Here is a 22,181-nt window from a genome sequence, read left to right as displayed (position 1 = left end):
GTTGTGGGGAATGGGCCAGACCCTGGCCACGTAGAGCAACACCGCGAGTACCTCACACCTTATCACCAGGTTCCTGCTGGGTATGGAGAGGGATCGCCCCACCCACATACCAAGCTTTTGTTTGGCCTTGGCGATCTGCTCCTCCCAGCCTTTATGCAGGCCAGGACCCCCCGAAGCAGATCCCCAGCACCTTCAGATAGTCAGACCTGATGGTGAAGGGGACAAGGGGCCGGGCTCAGAATCCCCAAACAGGTGGGTGGTAAAAAACCATTGACTGGTAATACCATGTATGTGATATGGTAACACCACTGACTGGTAACACAGTGTATGTAATATGGTAATACCATTGACTGGTAACACAGTGTCTGTGATATGGTAACACCATTGACTGGTAATACCATGTATGTGATATGGTAACACCACTGACTGGTAACACAGTATGTGATATGGTAATACCATTGACTGGTAACACAGTGTCTGTGATATGGTAACACCATTGACTGGTAACACAGTGTATGTGATATGGTAACACCACTGACTGATAACACCATGTATGTGATATGGTAACACCACTGACTAGTAACACCTATGATCTGCTTTAAGGAAGACTTTAATAAAATTTGTGAACAGGGTGACTAGAAAAGGTAAACCTAGAAAGTAAAAGAGTTCTCTCTTTGCTTTGGTCAGTCCTTAATGGGAGAAATCTCCTGCACAGCCATGAAGGTTTTGGTGAAGGATTCTCATCCGAAAGTATAAAATATTAGAATGAAGTCTGCCTCAATAAGGCTATTTTAATACATTCAGTGCCCATTCACGAAGTGCTATTTACTTATGTCTGTTCTTGCATTCAGTGCACCTTAATGGGGTGTGAACCAGTGAGTGAACACTGAAATAAACAGAACACTAAAGATGCTATATCTGGCAAATTTGCAAATGGTTAATGGTTATCGCTTTTTCGCCAATGTAAACGACTGCCCGTTTTAAACATGGTCATTTTAAGTGGTGGGGACTGTATCATGTATGTGATATAGTAACATAAGAACTAGGAGCAGGAGTAGGCCATACGGCCCCTCGAGCCTGCTCCACCATTCATAGAATCATAGAAAGGTTACAGCTCGGAAGGAGGCCATTCGGCCCATCAAGTCCGCCCCGGCTCTATGTAAGAGCAATCCACTAGTCCCACTCCTCTGCCCTTCCCCGTAGCCCTGCAATTTTTTTCCTTTCAAGTACTTATCCAGTTTCCTTTTGAAGGCCATGATTGAATCTGCCTCCACCATCCCCTCGGGCGGTGCATTCCAGATCCTAACCACTCGCTGTAAAAAAGTTTTTCCTCATGTCACCTTTGGTTCTTTTGCCAATCACCTTAAATCCTCTGGTTCTTTACCCTTCCACCAATGGTAACAGTTTCTCTTTATCTCCTCTGTCTAGACCCTTCATGATTTTGAATACCTCTATCAAATCTCCTCGCAACCTCCTCTGTTCCAAGGAGAACAACCCCAGCTTCTTATGTCTATCCAAGTAACTAAAGTCCCTTATCCCTGGAATCATTCTAGTAAATCTCTTCTGTACCCACTCTAAGGCCTTCATGTCTTTCCTAAAGTGCAGTGCCCAGAACTGGACACATTACTCCAGCTGTGGCCGAATCAGTGTTCATCATGACTTCCATACTTTTGTACTCTATGCCTCTATTTCTAATGCTCAGGATCCCGTATGCTTTTTTAACCGCTTTCTCAACCTGCCCTGCCACCTTCAACGGTTTGTGCACATATTCCCCCAGGTCTCTCTGTTCCCGTACCACTTTTAGAGTTGTGCACTCTAGTTTATATTGCCTCTCCTCGTTCTTCCTACTGAAATGTATCACTTCACATTTTTCTGCCACTTGTCCGCCCATGCCACCAGCCTGTCTATATCCTCTTGAAGTCTATCACTATCCTCCTCACTGTTTACTACACTTCCAAGTTTTCTGTCATCTGCTCCAAGTTTTGTGTCAAAAAGATCATGGCTGATCTTCTACCTCAACTCCACTTTCCCGCCCTATCTCCATATCCCTTGATTCCCTTATATGGTAACAGCATTAACTAGTAGCACTGTATGTGATATGGTAACACCACTGACTAGTAACAGAATGAACGTGATATGGGAACACCACTGACTGGTAATACCATGTATATGATACTGTAACATCACAGACTGGTAACACCGTGTAAACCTTTATAAAACACTGGTTAGGAGTTATGCTAAACCTTTAAAAAGCAATGGTTAGGCCTCAGGTGGAGTATTGTGTTCAATTCTGGGCACCACACTTTAGGAAGGATGTCAAGGCCTAAGAGAGGTTGCAGAAGAGATTTAATAGAATGGTACCAGGGAAGAGGGACTTAAGTTATGTGGACAGACTGGAGAAGCTGGCGTTGTTCTCTATAGAACAGAGAAGGTTAATGGGAGATTTGATAGAGGTGTTCAAAATCATGAAGGTTTTTGACAGAATATGTAAGGAGAAACCAGTGGCAGAAGGGTTGGTAACCAGAGGACACAGATTGGCAAAAGAGCCAGAGGTGACATGAGGAAACATTTTTTTAACGCAGCAAGTTGTAATGATCTAGAATGCACTACCTGAAACGGTGGTGAAAGCAGATTGAGTAGTAACTTTCAAAAGGGAATTGGATAAATACTTGAAGGGAAAAAAATACAGGGCTGTGGGGAAAGAGCAGGGGAATGGGGCTAATTGGATAGCTCTTTCAAAGAGCCGGCACAGGCATGATGGGCCGAATGGCCTCCTCCTGTGCTGTACCTATGTGCTGATACTATGATATGATGTGGTAATACCACTGTCTGGTAACACCCTGTATGTGATATTGCCTCCTACTCAGTTTTCATCATTTTTTACATGGACGTAAAATACTTAATTGGAGAAGGGACAATTTCAATGGGATGAGAGCAGATCTGGCCCGGGTAAATTGGAATCAAAGATTTGCTGGCAAAACTGTAATTGAACAGTGGGCAGCCTTTAAGGAGGAGATGGTTCGGGTACACGCTAGGCACATTCCCACGAGGCAGAAAGGTAGGGCAACTAAAGCCAGAGCTCCCTGGATGACAAAAGAGTAAGAAGAAATGGAAAAAAGGGGTGTATGATAGATGTCAGGTTGATAACACAAGTGAGAACCAGGCAGAATATAGAAAGTTCAGAGGGGAAGTGAAAAAGGAAATAAGAGGGGCAAGAGAGTATGAGAATAGACTGGCAGCCAACATAAAAGGGAATTCAAAAGTCTTCTACAGGCATGTAAAAAATAAATGGGTAGTAAGAGGGGTGGGGCTGATTAGGGACCATGAAGGCGATCTACTCATGGAGGCAGAGAGGATGGCCTAAATGTACTAAAAGAGTACATTGTATCTGTCTTTACCAAGTAAGAAGATGCTGCCAGAGTGTCAGTAAAGGAAGATATAGTTGAGATATTGAATGGGCTAAAAATTGATAAAGAAGAGGTACTTTGAAAGGCTAGCTGTACTTAAAGTAAGGAATCTTACAACACCAGGTTATAGTCCAACAAATTTATTTTAAAATCACAAGCTTTCGGAGATTATCTCCTTCGTCAGATGAATGAATGAAAAGGTTCTCAAATCGCATATCTTATACGATGTTGGGACAGCATCACACCAATCAAAAGGTGTCGTTGTTATTCAAACAGGCCAGTCACGGAGAACAGCACGTCCCAGTACACTCGATATACATTGTGTCTTTTACACAGGCAGGCAGAAAGAAACTCAAAATGGCAGAGAGAGAGAGAGAGAATTTTTAAAAACATATAAATTTTTCCCCCTTTTTGCTGGTGGGGTTACGTGTAGCGTGACATGAACCCAAGATCCCGGTTGAGGCCGTCCTCATGGGTGCGGAACTTGGCTATCAACTTCTGCTCGACGATTTTGCGTTGTCGTGTGTCTCGAAGGCCGCCTTGGAGAACGCTTACCCGAAGATCGGTGGCTGAATGTCCTTGACTGCTAAAGTGTTCCCCGACTGGGAGGGAACCCTCCTGTTTGGCGATTGTTGCGCGGTGTCCGTTCATCCGTTGTCGCAGCGTCTGCATGGTCTCGCCAATGTACCATGCTCCAGGGCATCCTTTCCTGCAACGTATGAGGTAAACAACGTTGGCCGAGTCACAGGAGTATGAACCATGTACCTGGTGGGTGGTGTCCTCTCGTGTGATGGTGGTATCCGTGTCGATGATCTGGCAAGTCTTGCAGAGGTTGCCGTGGCAGGGTTGTGTGGTGTCGTGGACGCTGTTCTCCTGAAAACTGGGTAACTTGCTGCGAACGATGGTCTGTTTGAGGTTGGGTGGCTGTTTAAAGGCGAGCAGTGGAGGCGTGGGGATGGCCTTAGCGAGGTGTTCGTCGTCATCGATGACATGTTGAAGGCTGCGGAGAACATGGTGTAGTTTCTCCGCTCCAGGGAAGTACTTAAAGTAGATAAGTCACCCGGTCCAGATGGAATGCATCCTAGATTGTGGCGGTACTGGCCATAATCTTCCAAACATCCGTTGATATGGGGGTGGTGCCAGAGGACTGGAGAATTTCAAATGTTACACCCTTGCTCAAAAAAGGGTGTAAGGATAAACCCAACAACTATCGGCCAGTCAGTTTAACCTCAGTGGTGGGAAAACTTTTAGAAATGATAATCCGGGACAGAAGTAACAGTCACTTGGACGTCACGTGGATTGATTAGGGAAAGCCAGCACATGTGGACAACTGCACCATCTTCTGGCTAATGTTGAACTCTGCAACAAAAGCAAAAGGTTGATTATAATTAAGTATTTCCCACGTGCAGTCAATGCATTTTGAAGCAGAAGTGATATAAATGTAAACCAGTGTTGTCCAATATGTTAGCCACTATCCACATATGGCTAATTGGGAGTCCAGATGTGGCTAATTGCATTTTTTGATTAGTAAGTACAAAATGAGTAATGGACACCATCACTTTGCACTGCCTCCCAAGATGAATTTCACTCCCAATGTCTCCAATGTTTAAGACTGCATTACACACAGAATAATGGAACTGGTGAGCAGCTCCATCCATTAGAGGGAGCCAGTCGTCATGAGTTCTGTATGTTGCTGCCTTTCTGAGAGACTCTTTTTAAATAGACTTTGTCAATAGACTTTGTTTGCTTTGCTGTTTGCTGAGTAAATAAACTTGTCTGCTTTGCTCTGCTTTTTTGTCTGTAAAATACACTGTTTGGTTGTAAGTCCCGCCCCACCTCCAACTCATTGGTTGATACAGTCGTGTCAATAGACACTCCGTACTTTTATAGAAGAAGCTTGAAACATTACAGCCTTGACCCCAACCTGCTCCATTAAGCTCTGAAGTCCCCTTTAATTCTAGTAAGTTTATTTACATTATGTATAGTGAATAATATCACATATCCACTTCCTAAACTTCCAGAGTTCTTTATTTTAGGAAGGTGCGGGATCAGAGAGTAGTGACTAGTTTTTTTTTATTTGTTCATGGGATGTGGGCATCGCTGGCGAGGCCGGCATTTATTGCCCATCCCTAATTGCTCTTGAGAAGGTGGTGGTGAGCCGCCTTCTTGAACCGCTGCAGTCCGTGTGGTGAAGGTTCTCCCACAGTGCTGTTAGGAAGGGAGTTCCAGGATTTTGACCCAGCGACGATGAAGGAACAGCGATATATTTCCAAGTCGGGATGGTGTGTGACTTGGAGGGGAATGTGCAGGTGGTGGTGTTCCCATGTGCCTGCTGTCGTGGTTTTGGGAGGTGCTGTCGAAGAAGCCTTGGTGAGTTGCTGCAGTGCATCCTGTAGATGGTACACACGGTGCACCGGTGGTGAAGGGAGTGAATGTTTAAGGTGGTGGATGGGGTGCCAATGAAGCAGGCTGCTTTGTCCTGGATGGTGTCAAGCTTCTTGAGTGTTGTTGGAGCTGCACTCATCCAGGCAAGTGGAGAATATTCTATCACACTCCTAACTTGTGCCTTGTAGATGGTGGAAAGGCTTTGGGGAGTCAGGAGGTGAGTCATACGCCACAGAATACCCAGCCTCTGACCTGCTCTTGAAGCCACAGTATTTATATGGCTGGTCCAGTTAAGTTTCTGGTCATTGGTGACCCCCAGGATGTTGATGGTGGGGGATTCGGCGATGGTAATGCCGTTGAATGTCAAGGGGAGGTGGTTAGACTCTCTCTTGTTGGAGATGGTCATTGCCTGACACTTGTCTGGCGCGAATGTTACTTGCCACTTATGAGCCCAAGCCTGGATGTTGTCCAGGTCTTGCTGCATGCGGGCTCGGACTGCTTCATTATTTGAGGGGTCGCGAATGGAACTGAACACTGTGCAATCAACAGCGAACATCCCCATTTCTGACCTGAGGGTCATTGATGAAGCAGCTGAAAATGGATGGGCCTAGGACAATGCCCTGAGGAACTCCAATGTCCTGGGGCTGAGATGATTGACCTCTAACAACCACTACCATCTTCCTTTGTGCTAGGTATGGATCCAGCCACTGGAGATTTTTCCCCCGAATTCCGATTGACTTCAGTTTTACTAGGGCTCCTTGGTGCCACACACGGTCAAATACTGCCTTGATGTCAAGGGCAATCACTCTCACCTCACCTCTGGAATTCAGCTCTTTTGTCCATATTTGGATCAAGGCTGTAATGAGGTCTGGAGCAGAGTGGTCCTGGCGGAACCCAAACTGAGCATCAGTAAGCAGGTTATTGGTGAGTAAGTGCCACATGATAGCACTGTCGTCGACACCTTCCATCACTTTGCTGATGATTGAGAGTAGACTGATGGGGCCGTAATTGGCCGGATTGGATTTGTCCTGCTTTTTGTGGACAGGACATACCTGGGCAATTTTCCACTTTGTCAGATAAATGCCAGTGTTGTAGCTTTACTGGAATAGTTTGGCTAGAGGCGCAGCTAGTTCTGGAGCACAAGTCTTCAGCACTACAGCCGGGATGTTGTCCGGGCCCATAGCCTTTGCTGTATGCAGTGCACTCAGCCTTTTCTTGATATCACGTGGAGTGAACCAAATTGGCTGAAGACTGGCTTCTGTGATGGTGGGGATATCGGGAGGAGGCCGAGATGGATCATCCACTTGGCACTTCTGGCTGAGGATGGTTGCAAACGCTTCAGCCTGGTCTTTTGCACTCATGTGCTGGACTCCGCCATCACTGAGGATGGGGATGTTTACAGAGCCTCCTACTCCCGTTAGTTGTTTAATTGTCCACCACCATTCACGACTGGATGTGGCAGGACTGCAGAGCTTTGATCTGATCCGTTGGTTGCGTAATCGCTTAGCTGTGTCTATAGCATGTTGCTTCCGCTGTTTAGCATGCATGTAGTCCTGAGTTGTAGCATCACCAGGTTGGCACCTCATTTTTAGGTATGCCTGGTGCTGCTCCTGGCATGCTCTTCTACACTCCTCATTGAACCAGGGTTGATCCCCTGGCTTGTTGGTAATGGTAGATTGAGGAATATGCCGGGTCATGAGGTTACAGATTGTGCTGGAATACAATTCTGCTGCTGCTGATGGCCCACAGCGCCTCATGGATGCCCAGTTTTAAGCTGCTAGATCTGTTCTGAATCTATCCCATTTAGTACGGTGATTGTGCCACACAACACGTTGGATGGTATCCTCAGTGCGAAGACGGGACTTCGTCTCCATGAGGACTATGCGGTAGTCACTCCTACTAATACTGTCATGGACCGATTCATTTGCGACAGGTAGATTGGTGAGGATGAGGTCAAGTAAGTTTTTCCCTAGTGTTGGTTCGCTCACCACCTGCCGCAGGCCCAGTCTAGCAGCTATGTCCAGCTCGGTCAGTCGTGGTGCTACTGAGCCACTCTTGGTGATAAGACATTGAAGTCCCCCACCCAGAGTACATTCTGTGCCCTTGCTACCCTCAGTGCTTCCTCCAAGTGGTGCTCAACATGGAGGAGGACTGATTCATCAGCCGAGGGAGGGCGGTAGGTGGTAATCAGCAGGAGGTTTCCTTGCCCATGTTTGATCTGATTCCATGAGATTTCATGGGGTCCAGAGTCAAAGTTGAGGACTCCCAGGGCCACTCCCTCCTGACTGTATATCACTGTCCCGCCACCTCTGGTCAGTCTGTCCTGCCGGTGGGAGAGGACATACCCAGGGATGGTGATGGAAGAGTCTGGGACACTGGCTGAAAGGTATGATTCTCTGAGAATGCCAAGTCAGGCTGTTGCTTGACTAGTCTGTGGGACAGCTCTCCCAATTTTGGCACAAGTCCCCAGATGTTAGTGAGGTGGACGTTGCAGGGTCGACTGGGCTTGGTTTGCCTTTGTCAGATTTGGCAGTTGTTCAATTTTCTCACTAAATCTAGTCTAAATAACTTCAAAGTAACAGTTTAGATTAAGTCGTTTAGTAAAACTCTTTCTTATTGTCAGCTGAGCTCCATTGATGCCTCCTTACTGTGGGCTCCAAGTTTTCAGATTATGCTGTCAACATAGTGGGAAAAGTTTTTTGTTGCAAGTAATGCCTCCTTTGAAGTACCTCGGACTTTACAATCAGAAACTCCTAAGAAATATTTACAGCACCATGATATTGCCTTTGTTTGTTTGGAAAGGCTAGTTAGCTCAGCGAATGGAGGGAGAATGAGGTTGAGATAATTGCTGAAGAGCCTTTATACGGTGTGCGTGAGTTACTGAGCTATATTATCATCTGACAGGTTGAACTCAACACCTTACTGTTCAGAAGCGCAGACGTTTGCTATTATTTATTAAGGACTACTACTATGAACACAGTGACAAATGAGGCTGCTGGCTTTGCAGTTACAGAGCCACCAGTGTTCACTGCTTATCCTTGCCACCTGGCCTGGGGATTGAATCATTTTCACAAATCAGTGAACCATTGATGGTGGTTTTATGAAGAATTAGAGTCTGCTGCGGAGGTGCAGCTTGCCCCAGAGGTACAGGCTTAAATGTAGCTCACACAGTTAGATAAGAGCAGATTGAAGCCAAAATCTCCTTGGAAGACTTCACTGTCAATAGCCTTTCTCCCGAGAGATTCAAAGTGGCCTCTCAGTCGACTTTAATAAGGAGGCATTGGCCCTGATATTTACTCGGAGCTGGGAAGAGAGTGGGGGAATTAATTTTCAGACGCGAAACCCGGAAATGAAGTTAGCAGGTCAGATTCTGCAGTCTCAACTTAATTGAATGATTACATTTTTTATTCCGGGTTTCGCATCTCCAAGCTGTACAGCGGATGTAATGCGCACCCGCATGACGTGATCTGAAGTCCACTATTTAAAGGCCCAATGCAAAAATGGAATTTGGAGGAGTCAGGAGGAATTTAAGCATGGATTCACAAAGAGCAAGGCCAGCACCTAGATTGACCAATGTTTCCCTTGAGGTACTGATGGTACAGGAACAAGAAGGACATAATTTACTCCATCAATGGGAGGAAGAAACCAGCTTCTGTTACCAAGAAGGCGTGGCTTCATTGAAGGTTTCTCCAAGATGGCTCCTGGGCTGGCTGCTCCATGGGGAGCTCCTTTACTGTGCAACTCTGGCCATCCGTTGTCATCCTTTGCCCTTTCTCCCCCAATCTCCTCTCTTCCACTGTTCAAGTTCCCCGTGCTCTAATAGTGGGTGCATTTTAGCCCTTACTACAAGTTCAAGCTGCAAGTTTAAAGTTACCTGGGCCCACTGCCCATCCCCTGACTATGCCTGCTCTTTGTTTTCATCAGTGAGCTCAAATTTAGCTTCCAAATTCCTGGACTTCTCTGCGTCAAGACTATGCTACTCCACTGGACTACACTGCAAGACTCAGCTGCTGTGACTCTGATCTGCTATTCAGTTTTGAGGTAACATTGTCTAGCCTATAGCTTATCCCCCATCGCTGCTGTTACCTGCTGAGCTTATGACTGTCCTACTGGTCCCACTGGTTTTCAGCTTTATTTTGCTACAGTGTGGTTACTGGCCAGAAATTCACTCTGCTGGGCCGTAGTCCCTTTCTCCGCTGCTTCTGGATCTTACAGTGATCTCCAACTTTGCCAACGTTTTCTGCCCCACGAGTGATTCTGCACACCTCCCGGCTCTTCGTTTCCACGGAATTACCACCAGCAGTGCGACCTCAGATACTCTTCAAATGAGGATTTCCTTCAAATAGCTTCTGGACTCACTTGCCCTCCACACCTGTCTCCGAACCTGGACATCAGTTCGTTGATGCTCCAAGCAGATTCTACCCTATCTATGTCAACCTTATCCCACCACGCGTCCTGTGACTTTAACTTTGGACTCCCTCCTATTGTCTCCTCTCTATTCCCTGTTTATTACCAGGACATATCTATCCTAATCTTGCCATGTAACCACGCCTTTGTAACTATAGTTTCTCTGTGTCCATTCGCGTGCATTTTGGCTGCCGCTCCGGACCCCAGCCCATCGCTTCCATTTCCCCTTTTTTCTTCTCATCACTTTACCCCTCCTAGGCCCCTCTCTCCTGTTGTCATGCCTCCTTTCATTTTGCCCCTCTCCAGTACTATGTCCCCACAAATCCCTACCCTAACTCTTCAACACTCCTCGACCTTCCTACTCTCCTGCCACTGTCCCAGGCTTGACTCCCTCTTAGATAAGCCTACAGCTTCCCTCTGTGATGCTCTTAGCATCCTCCAAAGGATCCTTCGAGGCACTCATCACTGATCCCTTATGAGCAGCAACCCTAACTGCCCCATCCTACTCTCTACCAACCTTTCCGCTCAGCATGGCCGCTGGGGGCTAATCTTGCCAATCTCCTTCTCATCCCACTCACCCCTCCCTGCACTGACCCTGTGGACTCTGCCAGTGGAGCAGCTATCACTGCCTCTCTCCGCATCTCCCTCCAGAATGTCCGTTTACTTGTGAACAAGGCCCTTGTCATCCATGAGCTTATTGTGGATGATTGCATCGACACATTGCCTTGACGGAAACCTATCTTACAGGTGATGATACCTTCCTCCTTAATGAAACTCTCCCCCAAGTCACTTACAATGGCATTTTCAAATTCCCAACTGTCTAGCCTTTGGCCCTCCATTCACCACAACATTTCTGCAGCTACCGATCTGTTCAATCACACCCTCACCTCCACCTTTGATGCCCTTATCCCCATTAAAACCATTACTCTCTCACATCCTGGTCATTCCCCCGGTATGGCCCTCATCTCTGCTCCCTTATGTCCAAGGGACGCAGACTTGAATGTTTATGGCGGACAACTGGTTTAGCCATTCATTGCCAGATCTGGCCAGATCACAAAAAGCACCATCGGGTCCTGCTTTCCTCTGCTGAAACTGCTCGCTATTCCAAGATCATTCTGGAATGCAAAGATAACCCCCAGCTTCTCTTCTCCACTACAAACCATCTTCTTAAACCCACTCTCCACTGCCTTCTTCACCCTCACCTCCAACAAGTGTGAGGAGCTCATGGACTACTTTATCACTAAGATTGAGACCATCCGTTGAATCCTCTGCCGCTTCCATCCCTTCCCCTAGCCAGCCAAGCCAAACTTTCCCTACGGTTCCCCCTGCCCTAGCCTTGAAGTTGCATTTTCTTTAGTTTCTCTCCTATCTCCCTTCATGCCCTCTCCAAGTTCATCTTGACCATAAGATCCACCTCCTGCTACCTCGACCCTATTCCCACCAAACTTCTGACCACCCAACTTCCCTTCCTGGCCCCCACGTTAGCTGATATTATTAACGGTTCCCTCTCCTCAGGTACTGTCCCCCTCCCCTTTAAATCTGCCGTTATCACCCCCTCCTCAAAAATCCCACCCTTGATCCCTCTGTCCTTGCAAACTACCACCCCATCTCCAACCTCCCTTTCCTCTCCTAAGTCCTTGAACATTTTGTCACCTCTCAAATCCATGCCCATCTTTCCCGCAACTCCATGTTTGAATCCCTCCAATCAGGTTTCCACCCCTGCCGCAGTACTAAGATAGCCCTTATCAAAGTAACAAATGACATCCTATGTGACTGTGACCATGGTAAACTATCACTCCTCATCCTTCTCGACCTGTCTGCAGCCTTTGACACAGTTGACCACACCATCCTCCTCCAATGCCTCTTCTCCATCGTCCAGCTGGGTGGGACTGCGCTCGCTTGGTTCCATTCTTATCTATCTAGTTGTAGCCAGAGAATCACCTATAATGGCTTCTCATCCCGCTTAACACAGTCAACTCTGGAATCCCCAAGGATCTACCCTTAGCCCCCTCCTACCCCACCCACCGACGACGACATCTGAAAATGTATGCTGACGACACCCAGCTCTACCTCACCACCAACTCCCTCGACCCCTCCATTGCCTCTGATTTTTCGCGCTGCTTGTCCGACATCCAGTATTGGATGAGCAAATATTTCCTCAAACTAAATATTGGGAAGACTGAAGCCTTTGTCTTCAGTCCCTGCCACAAACTCTGTTCCCAAGCCACCGACTCCATCCCTCTCCCTGGCCACTATCTGTGGCTGAACCAGACCGTTTGCAACCTTGTCCTATTTGACCATGAGATGAGCTTCCAACCACATATCTGCTTCATTTAAATGCCTACTTCCACCTCTGTAACATCACCTGTCTCCACCCCTGCCTCAGCTCATCTGCCGCTGAAACCCTCATCCATGTCTTTGTTACCTCTTGACTATTCCAATGCTCTCCTGGCTGGCCTCCCATCTTCCATAAACTTGAGCTAATTCAAAACGGCCTGTATCCTAACTTGCACTAAGTCCTGTTCACCCATCATCCCTGTGCTCGCTGACCTATTTTGGCTCCCAGTCCAGGAATGCCTCGATTTTAAAATTCTCATCCTTGTTTTCAAATCCCTCCATTGCCTCGTCCCTCCCTAGCTCTGTAACCTCCTCCAGCCCTACAACCTTCCGAGGTCTCTGCACTCCTTCAATCCTTGCCTCTTGCGCATCCCCAATTTTAATCACTCCACCATTGCCGGCCGAGCCTTCAGTTGCCTAGGCTCTAAGCTCTGGAATTCCCCCCCGAAACCTCTCTGCCTCTCTACCTCTCTCTCTCTCTCCTTCAAGACAGTCCTTAAAACTTACCTCTTTGACCAAGCTTTTGGTGACCTGTCCTAATATCTCCTTATGTGGCTCGGTGTCAAATTTTGTTTGATAATTGCTCCTGTGAAGTACCTTGGGACATTTTACAACATTAAAGGTGCTATATAAATGCAAGTTATGCTGGAGATGGCTGAGGCGGTGAGCAGCAGGAGCACTGTGGCCCATTCTTGGATGCAGTGCAGGAAGGGCTTTAATGACCTAAGCAGGTTAGGAAAAGTGAGTACAGTTGCTGATTCACCTACATCCTGTGGTGTACAACACCCCCCCCCCCCCCCCTCATTCTGTCTTGCCAAGTGTACTCCATCACATCATTTCTCACAACCACTTAAGTTTCAGCAGCACCCATCCTTCACTTTCAATGCACTTCCTCACCTCCCAATTTATCGATCCATCACTCACCCCAATTTTTATGCAACGTGATGCCTCTGTCTGATAGTTACCCTCACCCAATGCACTGTATCATTGGGTGAATAGGTGACCTTCAGTCACTCACAGGTCTGTTCTTTTGTCACTTGTAGGAGAAGAAAGCACAAAACACAAGGGAGAGAGAGGACTGGAGGTGGCCTCCACAAATTGTGCGGCTCACTGGCACAGAGGAGGATGTGATGGAGATAAGTGGCACATCTGTGTCCCTCTCAATCCAAGATGGAGAGACTGGGAACTCGTAGATGCCTGGTGACAGAATTTAAAATATCTTTCACACATGTGCTGACTTTATATCATCAATGACTGAACTATGAGAAGTCTGAGTATGGTGATTGGCAAGATTGTTACTTTGCCAGGACTAATTCCTATCGCTTTCTTTTGTCTTCCAGGGCTTTCACACGTAAAGATTCTGCGGAGATGCATGGTAACGATTCCTCAAAGGACGTCTTTCCTTCTGAAGGTGCACTGTCACTGGACATACAACGATGCACCAGCGCAGATACTCACACTTCGGTGGGTCCTGTGACACAGTTAGTTGGATTTTCACCTGGTGATTCATGTAGAGAGTCCACGTCAGAAGGCGCACTGCTGTCCAAGCTCTGCTCAGTTGGACAGAGATGCTGAACCCCAGGGGCCATCGTTGAGAATGAGAATGATTGAGGAACAGCTGCAACTTTGCAAGGTACGATAAAACGTGCCATGCACATGCTGCACAATAGTGGAGAGGATGGAGGAGTCCAAAAGTAGTGGAATGTTGTTCCAGATAATTGCAAGAATGTCTGCCATGGAAAGAATGGCCGCCTCCATGGAGCTTCAGGCACGGCTCTCAAATGAGTCTATGCAGGCCATAATCACGCCCGTGCAGGAGATGTCTGCCGCCTTAAGCAGGATATCTTATCTGCGGCCTTACAATGCGCCATTGATGTGCACCAAGCTGCTCCCCAGCAGAGCGGTAGGAGTGACGTGGCGCTGGCCCAGAGGAGGGATGATGGTGAAAGGAGACATGGAAGTGGGAACTCCACTCAAAGCGCTCCTGCGTCTCACCTGCAATAGCCACCCCCCCCACCCCCCCAACCAGTACCCGACATTATGCCTCCTCTCCTGATGGCCGAGTCTGCCTCTGCACAGATGCAGGTGGAGTAGTCTTTGGCGGGGCCCTCAGGGGCTCCAAAACCCAGAGATTGTAGGCCAAAAGCATCTCAGCAATCAGGGCAGCGATCTGAGCAGCCTGCCACTACCTTTGCTGAAGCCACAGTAGAAGCAATTGGAAATAACATTTGCACCAGACAAGTGCCAGGCAATTACCATCTCCAACAAGGGAGAATCTAACCACCTCCCCTTAACATTCAATGGTATTACCATCGCCAAGTCCCCCACCATCAACATCCTGGGGGTCAACATTGACCAGAAACTTAACTGGACCAGCCATATAAATACTGTGGCTACAAGAGCAGGTCAGAGGCTGGGTATTCTGCGGCAAGTGACTCACCTCCTGACTCCCCAAAGCCTTTCCACCATCTACAAGGCACAAGTCAGGAGTGTGATGGAATACTCTCCACTTGCCTGGATGAGTGCAGCTCCAACAACACTCAAGAAGCTCGACACCATCTAGGACAAAGCAGCCCACTTGATTGGCACCCCATCCACCACCCTAAACATTCACTCCCTTCACCACCGACGCACAGTGGCTACAGTGTGTACCATCCACAGGATGCACTGCAGCAACTCGCCAAGGCTTCTTCGCCAGCACCTCCCAAACCCGCGACCTCTACCACCCAGAAGGACATGGGCAGCAGGCACATGGGAACAAGACCACCTGCACGTTCCGCTCCAAGTCACACACCATCCCGACTTGGAAATATATCGCCGTTCCTTCATCATCGCTGGGTCAAAATCCTGGAACTCCCTACCTAACAGCACTGTGGGAGAACCTTCACCACACAGACTACAGCGGAAGAAGGCGGCTCACCACCACCTTCTCAAGGGCAATTAGGGATGGGCAATAAATGCTGGCCTTGCCAGTGACGCCCACATCCCATGAACGAATAAAAAAAAGTGGTAGGAAGTGTCAAGCAATTGTAATTCACCAAGGGTATGCACATGAGTGTTTAAAGAAATGTTATGTTGTGAAGTTTCCTTTTTTTATATTGGCATATAAAATTTATTGATTAACACCACTTCCATGTCTTGCCCATTATTGTATCCTGAGTGCCAACTCGCCCTTTCATTTGCTTCATGATGAATGTCAACACATGACGGATGTGCAATGGATGTATGCGTGATTGAAGGACAGTTTTATGCAAAGTGGGGAGGTTTGGTGGTGATGGGAGCCAATGTTTTTTCCCACTCTACTAAGTGAACCTTTGAGATATGAGGGCATCCCTGGTATCCCGGGCAGCAATGTACGCAGTTGGTCTGGTGATGGGTGCTCCATCTTCATATTGCTCATCGTCCTCCTCCTCTTCTTCAATGGTCTCGTCATCAGAAGATGATTCACCAGTGCCTTTGTCGTCCTCCACCTCTAGTCCTCTCTGCTGCGCAATGTTGAGCAGGATGCAGCACACCACTGTCACTCTAGACACCTTCGCTGGCATGTACTGAAGGGCCCCTCCAGACCTATCCAGGCACCCAAAGCGCATCTTCAACATGCCAATGGCTTGCTGAATGACACACCTGGTGGTCATGTGGCTCTCGTTGTAGTGCTCTTGCGCCTCATTGGCGGGATTTCTCACAGGTGCCATGGGCCAAGTTTGAAGGGGGTATTCCTAGTCTCCAAACGAACCAGCCATTATGTCTGTCTCCTGGTAGGAAGAGGTTTGGAGTGTTGGACTGCCGCAGTATAAAAGCATCATGACAGCTGGCAGGGAATTTGGTGCACACCTGCATGAACCTCTTCTTGTGGTTGCACACCAGCTGTGCATTGATGGAGTGAAATCCCTTGCAGTTGATAAAAGCTCCTGGTTCATGTGGTAGTCTTTGGATTGCCACGTGTATGCAATCAATGGTACCCTGCACCTGTGGGAACCCAGCCAGAGATGCGAATCTGACTGCCCACTCGTTCTGGTTATTGTCGTCGTGGGGGAAGTTCACTTAAGTGGATGCCCTGACAAGCAACCCCTTCATTATCTGCCTTATACATTTATATACAGCCGACTGAGAGTCCCTGGAGATGTCTCAGGTGGCGCACTGGAAGGGGCCAGAAGCAAAGAAATTGAGGGCAGTGGTGACTTTTGCAGCAACGGGCAATGCACGACCATCAGGTCCAGCAGGAAGCAGCTCTTCTTCAAGAAGGCTGCACATGTCAGCGACCACCTGCCAGCTCAATCTGAGCCTGAGTAGGCACTGCTCCTCAGATAGGTCAAGGAAGCTCAGCCTCTATCTATAGACCCTCTCATGTGGGTAGTGCCCCCTGTGACGTTGACACCTCTGGTGCTCTTCTCTCTGCTGTTCTCCACTCTGCTCCCCTCTCTGCTGTTCTCCACTCTGCTATTTTCTCAATGTTCTCCAGATCTGTGTTGTACACCTCTCTGATGTGCACCTCTCTTGTGTATCTACAGATTCCACCACAGCATGATGACGCTGCCGTGGACGGCTATTGTCTTCCTCCTCCAATGTCCTATCGAATACATCCATGGCAGCACAACCCCCCCACCCTGATATTGTCACTTTGAAAGCCTTCAAAGTTCTGAAAAAGCTGTATGAACAAAAGGACACTCTGACAAACGTTCGTCAGAGGGAACTGAGACACCAGCTGTAGTCACTGAGTTTTTATTCACATCGGGCAATCAGAACTTTAAATACCTCCATGAAGTGTGGCTCAATCTCACCTTCATTTCGCTGATGAGATTCATGAGCCCTGGGAAACCAGTGCTGGAGGCATTAAATTCAATGGTCTCTTAAATTCAATTGAAAATCACCAAATTAACATCTCATAATCAGTTAAATTGCTCCGATATGTACCCGCCCGCCTGTACTAATTATGGACCCACTTCCGGCGAATAGGTTACTTGCACGCATCCAAACGAGCCTCCGTTAAACCCGAAAGTGGGCACGTCGGAGCCAGGTTGCGGTCACGCTGGAAAAATCTATTATTTTAACTTCCCACCCGCCCCAACCCACTCGTTCTTGGGGGTTAAACTTCCCTCCATTATCTGTAAACTCCCTGTTTGCTAACTTTATTTATCTAAATTTGGAAAAATGGAACACTTATTGTTGCCTCCTATAAAGCATCTCCACAAAGTGGCCTCCTATAAAAATACAAGTGCCAGTATATCCTAATGTGTTTCTATTTGTATTTTGTAAACCTGATGCAGTTGCATTGTAAAGTTTAAATAAAAACTGAACTTTGGGGGAGCGGGGGGGAGGAATAAAACTTTCATGCAAATCAAAGCCACTCATCAAAACTCTGCAGCCATAATGGTGGCAGTTGGCAAAGTGATGGAGAAGTGGTTGACTCTGGTGAAAAGTATGAACTCCAGCAGCAAAATTCAAGTGTAAGGCCCTCCATACACCAAAAAGAATGGAAGTAGGTATAAAAAAGAATTAAGATTGCTAGGAATCTATCCAAAACTATGATAGTCTATCAGAGTTTAGATGATATTTATGACACCATCTAAATCTTCATGATAAACCTTGATTATAAGTCTTATGATAAACTCCCAGTCATTTGCTATCTCCTTTGCCTTTGACACACTGGGGATAAAAATGTACCAGAGGCAAAAGGTTTTTCCTTTGTACCAAATGCCATTTTGTTTGTAATAGTGGTGGTATCTCATACTGCCAGATACTGTTGTCATCTTGTTGTCTCTTTTATGGTCAAAGGAGCTGAAGATGTGGCCAGATGAGATTTTATATACTGCCAAGTGAGGGAAGATCACCTGGCAGCACAGAATTCTGAAAGGGACTGTGACAAGTGTAGAATTTATCTAAACATATATTAAACGCATTTGCAACTCCATCTCAAATTGGAAGGCAGAAAAACAGACCAAAAAAGGGCAGATCTCTCTTCATCGGGTATGAGTTATGTTAAAGGCACCTCAATTTAGTTACGATTTGAAATGTATACTACGGGTGTTATAGCAGGTGATGGATGGCTGGTTTTCAGAAAATTTGTATTTATTCATTAGCATTTCATGGGGTCTTCACCAAGAACATAAGAACATAGGAGCAGGAGTAAGCCATACAGCCCTTCGAGCCTGCTCCGCCATTCAATAAGGTCATGGCTGATCTTCGAACTCAACTCCACTTTCCTGCCCCATGCCCATATCCCTTGATTCCCTTAGTGTCCAAAAATCTATCAATCTATGATTCTATGATTCTATAATCTCATATTTGAATATACTCAGCAACTGACCATTCACAGCCCTCTGGGGTATAGAATTCCAAAGATTCACAACCCTCTGAGTGAAGAAATTCCTCCTCATCTCAATCTTAAATGGCCAACCCTTTATCCTGAGACGATGCCCCCTAAGTCTAGACGCTTCAGCCAGGGGAAACAACCTCTCAGCATCTACCCTGTCAAGCCCCCTCAGAATCTTATATGTTTCAATGAGATCACTTCTCATTCTTCTAAACTCCAGAGAGTATAGGCCCATTCTACTCAATCTCTCCTCATAGGTCAACCCTCTCATCCCAGGAATCAATCTGGTAAACCTTTGTTGTACCGCCTCTAAGGCGAGTATATCCTTCCTTAGATAAGGAGACCAAAACTGTACACAATACTCCAGGTGTGGTCTCATCGAAGCCCTGTACAATTGTAGCAAGACCTCCTTACTTTTGTACTCCAACCCCCTTGCAATAAAGATCACATTCCATTAGCCTTCCTAATTGCTTGCCGTACCTGCATGCTAACTTTCTGTGCTTCTTGTACGAGGACACCCAAATCTTTCTGAACAACATTTAATATTTTCTCACCATTTAAAAAATATTCTGCTTTTCTGTTCTTCCTACCAAAGTGAATAACCTCACATTTTCCCACATTATACTCCATCTGCCCACTATATCCCTTTGCAGACTCTTTGTGTCCTCCTCACAGCTTACTTTCTCACCTAGCTTTGTATCGTCAGCAAACTTGGATACATTACACTCAGTCCCGTCATCTAAGTCATTAATATAGATTGTAAATAGCTGAGGCCCAAGCATCGATCCCTGCGGCACCCGACTAGTTATAGCCTGCCAAACTGAAAATGACCCATTTATCCCTACTCTATGTTTTCTGTCAATTAACAAATCCTCGATCCATGTTAATATATTACCCCCAACCCCATGAGCCCCTATTTTGTATAACAACTTTTTATGTGGCACCTTATCGAATGCCTTTTAAAAATCCAAATACACTACATCCATTGGTTCCTCTTTATCCACCTTGCCAGTTACATCCTCAAAAAACTCTAATAAATTTGTTAAACACGATTTTCTTTTCATAAAACCATGTTGACTCTGCCTAATCATACTATGATGTTCCAAGTGTCCTGTTACCACTTCCTTAATAATGGATTCCACCATTATCCCAACAACGGATGTCAGGCTAACTGGTCTGTAGTTCCCTGTTTTCTCTTTCCCTCCTTTCTTGAATAGTGGGGTTATATTTGTTACTTTCCAATCCATTGGGACCGTTCTAGAATCTAGGGAATTTTGGACGATCACAACCAATGCATGAACTCTAGGATGTAGGCCATCAGGTCCAGGGGACTTGTCGGCTTTTAGTCCATTAGTACTTTTTCTCTACCGATATTAATTACTATAAGTTCCTCACTCTCATTAGCCCCTTGGTTTCCCCACTATTTCCGGTATTCTTTTTGTGTCTTCTACTGTGAAGACAGATACAAAATATTTGTTTAATGTTTCTATCATTTCCTTATTTCCCATTATAATTTCTCCTCTCTCAGTCTCTAAGGGACCAACATTTACTTTTGCTACTCTTTTCCTTTTTACATACTTGTAGCAGCTCTTACATTTCTTGCTAGTTTATTCTCATTTTATTTTCTCCCTTTTTATCAATTTTTTGGTCATCCTTTGCCAGTTTCTAAAACTCTCCCAATCCTCAGGCTTACTATTCTTTGCAACATTATAAGCCTCGGCTTTTAATCTAATACTATCCTTAACTTCTTTAGTTAGCCATAGATGGATCACTTTTCCTGTGGAGTTTTTATTTTGCAATGGAATGGATATGGTAGCATAGTGGTTATGTTACTGGACTAGTAATCCAGAGGCCTAGACAAATAATCCGGAGTCATGAGTTCAAATCCTGCCATGGCAGCTGAGGAGCTTAAATTCAGTTAATTAAATAAAATCATGGGCAAGGAAACCTCCTGCTGATTACCACCCATCGCCCTCCCTCAGCTGATGAATCAGTTACTCCTCCATGTTGAGCATCACTTGGAGGAAGCTGGGAGGGCAGCAAAAGGACTTCAATGTCCATCAGTAAGAGTGACTTGGTAGCACCACTACTGACTGAGCTGGACGAGTCCCGATGGACACAGCTGCCAGACTGGGCCTGCGGCAGGTGGTGAGAGAACCAGCAAGAGGGAAAAACCTACTTGTCCTCGTCCTCACCAATGTACCTGTCGCTGATGCATCTGTCTATGACCGTAGGAGTGACTACCACTCCTACCTGTGGTCCTTGTGAGATTTCATGGGGTCTGGAGTCAATGTTAAGGACTCACAGGGCCACTCCCTCCTGACTGTGTGTCGCCACCTCTTGTGGGTCTGCACTGCCGGTGGGACAGGACATACCCAAGGATGGTGATGGAGGAGTCTGGGACATTGGCTAAAAGGTATGATTCTGTGAGTATGGCTATGTCAGGCTGTTGCTCCACAAGTCTGCGGACAATGTCTAATGTGTTGTGTGGCACTATCAATGCGCTAAATGGGATAGATTCAGAACAAGACTAGGGATCCATGAGGTGCTGTTTGCCATCAGCAGCAGAATTGTATTCCATCACAATCTGTAACCTCATGGCCCGGCATATCCCTCACTCTACCATTAACAACAAGCCAGGAGATCAACCCTGATTCAATGAGGAGTGTAGAGGAGCAAACCAGGTATACCTAAAAACGAGGTGCCAACCCGGTGAAGCTACAGAACTACATGCAAGCATAACAGCGGAAGCAGCATGCTACAGAGCTAAGCGATCCGATAACCAACGGATCAGATCAAAGCTCTGCAGTCGTGAATGGTGGTGGACAATTAAACAACTAACAGGAGGAGGAGGCTCCGTGAACAACCCCATCCTCAAATGATGGTAGAGTCCAGCACGTGAGTGCAAAAGACAAGGCTGAAACGTTTGCAACCATCTTCAGCCAGAAGTGCCGAGCGGATGATCCATCTCAGCCTCCTCCTGAGATCCCCACCATCACAGAAGCTAATCTTCAGCCAATGCGATTCACTCCACGTGAGATCAAGAAATGGCTGAGTGCACTGGATACAGCAAAGGCTACGGGCCCTGACAACATCCCGGCTGTCATGCAGAAGACTTGTTCTCCAGAACTAGCTGCGCCTCTAGCCAAGCTGTTCCAGTACAGCTACAACACTGGCATCTTTCCGCCAAAGTGGAAAATTGCCCAGGTATGTACTGTCCACAAAAAGCAGGACAAATCCAATTACCGCCCCATCAGTCTAATCTCAATCAACAGCAAAGTTCTGGAAGGTTCGTCGATAGTGCTATCAAGCGGCATTTACTCACCAATAACCTG

General features: G+C 46.6%; 1 protein-coding gene across 3 annotated transcripts in view; it reads left to right on the top strand.

The window, feature by feature from the left end:
• The window catches only part of tmem242 (transmembrane protein 242), a 73,596-nt gene extending 55,385 nt beyond the window's left edge, over positions 1-18,211 (top strand). Inside the window, exons 4-5 of one of the 3 annotated variants that reach the window (XR_010963684.1) lie at positions 13,877-14,169; positions 17,045-17,121. Coding sequence is in view for 2 of the 3 variants with exons in the window: in XM_067989115.1 (XP_067845216.1) it covers positions 17,045-17,158 (114 nt within the window). In the remaining variant the exon portion in view is untranslated. Of the gene's footprint in view, positions 1-13,876; positions 15,665-17,044 lie in introns of those variants that run through there. The other 2 variants (XM_067989115.1, XM_067989119.1) reach the window with 2 other exon arrangements.
• The last annotated feature ends 3,970 nt before the right edge of the window (positions 18,212-22,181 follow it).

Source organism: Heptranchias perlo, chromosome 8, assembly GCF_035084215.1.
Source record: "Heptranchias perlo isolate sHepPer1 chromosome 8, sHepPer1.hap1, whole genome shotgun sequence".
Classification (NCBI taxonomy): Eukaryota; Metazoa; Chordata; class Chondrichthyes; order Hexanchiformes; family Hexanchidae; genus Heptranchias; species Heptranchias perlo.
This window is presented reverse-complemented; position numbering and strand designations above follow the sequence as displayed.